The sequence below is a fragment of the Camelina sativa genome, chromosome 14, assembly GCF_000633955.1.
Source record: "Camelina sativa cultivar DH55 chromosome 14, Cs, whole genome shotgun sequence".
NCBI classification, from domain to species: domain Eukaryota; kingdom Viridiplantae; phylum Streptophyta; class Magnoliopsida; order Brassicales; family Brassicaceae; genus Camelina; species Camelina sativa.
This window is the reverse complement of record NC_025698.1, coordinates 7,619,701-7,624,686: the sequence shown is the minus strand read 5'-3', so window position 1 is coordinate 7,624,686 and position 4,986 is coordinate 7,619,701. Positions and strand designations below refer to the sequence as shown.

Genomic DNA, 4,986 nt, shown 5'->3' with positions numbered 1-4,986 from the left:
CTTTTGTTTTACTTGGGTCAATTATTTGGGCATTTGGCACTATCTTAAAGTTGAACATTATTCACTCTAAAGCGACTGAATTGTCTAATTAAAGTCGGACAAAGAGCAAAGACTAGCTCCATTACAACTACCGTTTCTTTTCAACTCATATTATGTTGTGTGTTGTGTATATCATCTTATGGTTTCAATAGTATCCACGTCAGCGGTTGGTGAAGAGTGGACTTGGACTTATGCCTTATGGTGTGAGTTGTTGGTATACCAACTTTCACCACAAGCGAGCCAAAAGGATCATGGGACCAAACTCACAGCCATCATTGGTTTTATATCAAAGTTAAGTGATATCATAAAAAAAATAAAAGAGAGATAAAAAGAAGAAAAGAAACATTCACATGGTCAGGAAGTAAAGAAGATATGTACTGTTTTTTTTTACGATAAAAAGCTATGTCAAATTAGCGAAGACGCTAAGTGACGTAATGTTCTCGTCATAATCAGCTTTAAGTGTTCATGTTTACTGTTAGTGTTGGTGACGACTGACGACTTATTCTTATTAATGTACACTAAACCTGCGCCTGTGGGTGTATAATAAAAAGTCTTAATACCAATAAAAATAAATAATGATAGTTATATAAAGCAGAGTACTTGAGACTGGTCATTGCTTAATTGACACACAAGACCTAACATCGTGACTAAAAGACGTTATTTGCTTTTTTTTTGTTTTCATTTTTACTCAAGTATGTGTGAAATCATGCATCTATGAGGTTACTAGGCGTTATTGATGCATGGGTGCCAAGTGTATCATCATTCGTCCTAAATAATGCTTGATACTACGAGATGGCGTGCACACATTAAATTTGATTTGTCGTTTAAAACGAGTAGAAATTAGTATATATATTGGACCACATTAATAAATAATGCTTGATATCTTTCAAGTTGGTTATGTTTCAAATGGATTATGTTTTATGACTTTATCACTTTCTATAAGTTTTCAATTTTATAGTATGATTTACGTTTCTATGTAAAACTAACCTTAAATTTGTAAATTCTTAAGCGACATTAGTTAGAAAATATTGGAATGCTAAAAGCAAAGTTTACTTACTTGGTGGGAAGTGGATACTCCGGGAATAGCTTAGCAAGAATCTCAACAACTTCACCGCGGTGAAACGCGCTCTCGGCAAGGAGATAACGCCCGGAGGCTGAAGGTGCCTCATAGACCAGAACATGAGCCAGCGCGACATCGCGAACATCCACATAAGCCTGAGTCAAGTTAGCGTAAGTCTTAGCCGAGCCGGTTAGATATTTGAGGACGTGGTAGAGACTGGCGTTGATCGTCGGCTGTAACGGTGGTCCAAGAACAAGCACCGGATTCAACACCACCAAGTCAACACCTTTCTCTTTTGCTGTCTCCCACGCCGCTTGTTCTGCCACCATTTTACCGTAACAATACCAGTTCTACAAAACACATACAAAATATCAATACAACGAACCTAACATTATAAAATTCACGTTTAAAAGTGCAAAGCACAAGGAAAAAATAAAGGGAGTTAAAAGGCTTAATTAGTAAAAGTAAAAAATATTAAAGAAAGCAAGAAAGACCTTGGTGTTTTTGCAGAAGTCAAGATCACTCCAACAACTTTCGTCAACGACTGCGTCAGGGTCACGGTTAGGGTCCATGTAGACGGCACCAATAGAGGAAGTGATGACCACACGCTTAACCTTAGCTTCAGCCGCAGCATTAATTACGAACTTGGCTCCGTTCACAGCCGGCTCAACCATTTGCTCCTGAAGATTAATAATTTATGTTCATTGATCTGCCTTCCAACATTCCCCAAAAATTTTAACCATCTTTTCTTCATTTTGAAGTCTTTTCATGCAATAAATAAAATTCCTTACAAGAAAACAAAGATAATGACTTCCTCGGATGTGTCAACATTGACCAATACTAACATACCCACTGAACAATAATAATGCAAGAAATTTCAACCTTTCATCATATGATATTTCTTTTAATAGATTTAAATAATAAACATGATTTATTTTATTGCATGAAATCAGCTCCACTACCATTTAGTATATCATACTTATTTTATTTCGTGAAGGTCCTTAACTTTATTTAATTCTCTCTGTAAGCCACAGAAAGTGCAAAGGATATAGAAAAGCCCCAGAAGAAAATACTTACGGGATCGTCAGTGACCGGAGAAGCCGTATGAAAGACGCCATCGCAACCATCAACCGCCGCCTTAAGAGCCTCGTAGTCTTGAAGATCTGCTTTGCACAGAACCAACCTCTCCTTTGCTCCTTCTAGTTCTCTCAAATGTGTGTTCTTTGGATCATCTTCAAGAAAATAATAATAATAAACTTTAAAACAAATCCCAATTGTCAATACAACAAATAATAAAATTGACCTTATTAAGAACTTAGATTATGGTTTATATATATATAATGAGTAAAAAACGAATATAATATATCGGACCTGGATTCCGTACGGTTCCTTTGACTGTGTAGCCTCTCTCAAGAAGTGACTTAACTATCCAAGAAGCGATGTATCCACCGGCTCCGGTTACGCAAACGGTTTTTCCGGCCGGTGATGTTTCGTCGACTGGCATATTTGTCGGTGATCGAAAGAAAGTATAACAAGAGCTTAGGTGTTGTGAGAAGAGATGGATGGCTCTAGGGACTATGCAGAGAAAACGCGTAGTTACAAATTGAGTTACGTTTCGTATATATAAAGACCGAAAAGGTAAGTTATCTTTATATTTACACACTTGCCAAGTTTCACCTAACAATGGTAATTATATGTTTTGTCTATATTTTTATTTGCATTATCTTAGAAAAAGTATAACTGAAATTATGACTTTTGAAAACAAAAATTTATAGAAAGAGGGGTTGGTGGAGGAAGAAGAAACATTTGGAACTATATACCTCTTTTTTTAAAAAGAAAATATTATCTTTAGACAAACTCATAATCTTGGACAATTTATTTAAATGATACCTACAATCATTTTAACCTGGGTATTATATTTATATCTATTGATTAAGACAACATACTCATACATTTCTGGATGATGATGTATAATTGGAAATAAAAGAGAATTACAGATTGATTAAGATATACACTATTCTTTTGGTACAAATTTTATGTTATGTTGTTACTCCTTCGTCTAATATTATATGATTGATTAGATTTATGCACTTTTCTATAAGTTTTATGTCCAATATCAGAAATGACAACACAGACGAATCTACGATCATTGTTTGTGTTATCTAACCGATCATTGTTTGTGTTATCTAACCTGATAGCGACTTTTTTCATACACCTACACATAAGTCATAGGCATGTCTCTAAACATATAAATATAAATATATATGCTCCTAGCCAGGTGACATAAGATCAAACTAGTTCCATAACAGGACATAGGTCAGAAGAATCTACTAACAAGAACACCACCATTCGTCTCTAAACAAGCAAAGCTTTAATTAACACAAAAGTTGTTACCTAAACCACCAGAACCAATCTTTTTTCCTGAATTACCATTTACCTAACCATACTTGATTCATGGATCAACCTGAAGCACGGTTGTACTCACTTCTGCCTTATCAGACACTGCTTCCAGTTCCTTGGTCACTCTCTGATCATCTTCTTCAGCTTCATTTTCTACTTTACCAGTCTCAGGCATGCTTCTATCTGTTTCTTTATCAACCTCTTGTCCCTTTGCCTCAGACATATCCTCGTTCTCAATCAATTTTGTACCTGCAGTTTGCTCTTCTGCTGACTCTTTCTCTTCTACCTTGGTTTCAGGCTCTGCATTTGGCTCTTTCACTGACATTTGCTCTTCTCCCTCAGTTGTGGGTTCAACAGGCGTCTCTTTCACTGACTCTTGCTCTTTCTCATCAGTTTCAAGTTCTGCATTTGTCTCTTTTGCTACCTTGTGCTCTTCCCCATCAGTTTTGGTTTCCGCAATTGGCTCTTTTGCTGCCTCCTGCTCTTCTCCATTAGTTTTGGGCTCTGCATTTGGCTCCTTCAGCGAGTTACCCTCTTTTCCATCTGTGTCAGGTTCCTCATTTGGCTCTTTTGCAGATCTTTCGTCTTCTCCATCAGTTTTGGTTTCTGCATTTTGAATCTCAGGCAGTTGTTGGTGTTCTTCCATAGCATCAGGCTCTGCATCTGATTCTTCCCCCAATTTCAGACTGTCTTCACCTTTAGTTTTGGGGTCTTCCTTATCATCACAATCTTTTTCACTCTCCGGGTGCATAGCTCGAGTCACCTTCTGCTTTTTGCCAGTCCTGCTTTTTGTTCTATCAGGTTCACCATTCAGGTCTTTCAAGGATTTACAGTTCCCTTCAGTGCTTTCTGGTTCAATGCTTACAGCCTCAAGTGCGTCTTTGGTTATTTTCGCTTGCTTAGTGGAGTCTGTTACCGAGTCTTTCATCTTCATCTTTTGCGTAGAGGATCTATATCCATATTTGTAAACCACTCAATCAAAGATCAAATCTTCCCACAACAATAATATTAATTATTATAAAGTTTCATACCCGACTTCTGGAGAACTATTTGGTTCCACATTCTTCGACACATTTTTGCTCTTCTTGGCTTTCTGCCTTTGTATACTGCACATAACAGCAAAAACTCAAGACTAAAAGATACCAAGCTATATCAAAGTTAAAATTGTGGGTTATCACAAAACTTTGAAAGTTTCACTTACATTTTAATTAAAGGAGTAGACTCCTCATCAATATCCTGCTTAAAAACATTTTGGGGTAAATCAGTTACATATATCTATAAGATGTTTTGGGAAAAATAAACAATGGAGAATAAACAAAGAGAATCTCAATGTAAGAATTTTTCACACTGGCTGAAGAATTAACCTGGATTATCTCAAAACGTTCCACTTTGAGATTAAGCTCTTCTACATCCCCATCTAAATATTTCACCTGCAACGAGACCAGCAATGGAAAAAGTCTATATTAAACAATTATGTAGCAAAGAGA

The 4,986-nt window shown here is 36.4% G+C and overlaps 2 protein-coding genes across 2 annotated transcripts in view; both read right to left on the bottom strand.

The window, feature by feature from the left end:
* On the bottom strand, positions 1,097–2,742 carry LOC104740281 (cinnamoyl-CoA reductase 1; the record flags this gene model as incomplete). Its single annotated transcript, XM_010460828.2, is given in 4 exon segments — positions 1,097–1,449; positions 1,594–1,779; positions 2,177–2,331; positions 2,471–2,742. Coding segments are annotated over 4 exon segments (827 nt in total), but the record flags the coding sequence as incomplete, so codon positions are not given.
* LOC104740279 (histone-lysine N-methyltransferase ATX2) overlaps positions 3,335–4,986 on the bottom strand; it is a 5,880-nt gene continuing 4,228 nt past the window's right edge. Inside the window, exons 11-14 of the mRNA XM_010460827.2 lie at positions 4,864–4,929; positions 4,701–4,735; positions 4,531–4,605; positions 3,335–4,449 (exon numbers count right to left, since the gene is read on the bottom strand). Coding sequence (XP_010459129.1) covers positions 3,552–4,449; positions 4,531–4,605; positions 4,701–4,735; positions 4,864–4,929 — 1,074 coding nt within the window. The 3' untranslated portion in view covers positions 3,335–3,551. The remainder of the gene's footprint in view (positions 4,450–4,530; positions 4,606–4,700; positions 4,736–4,863; positions 4,930–4,986) is intronic.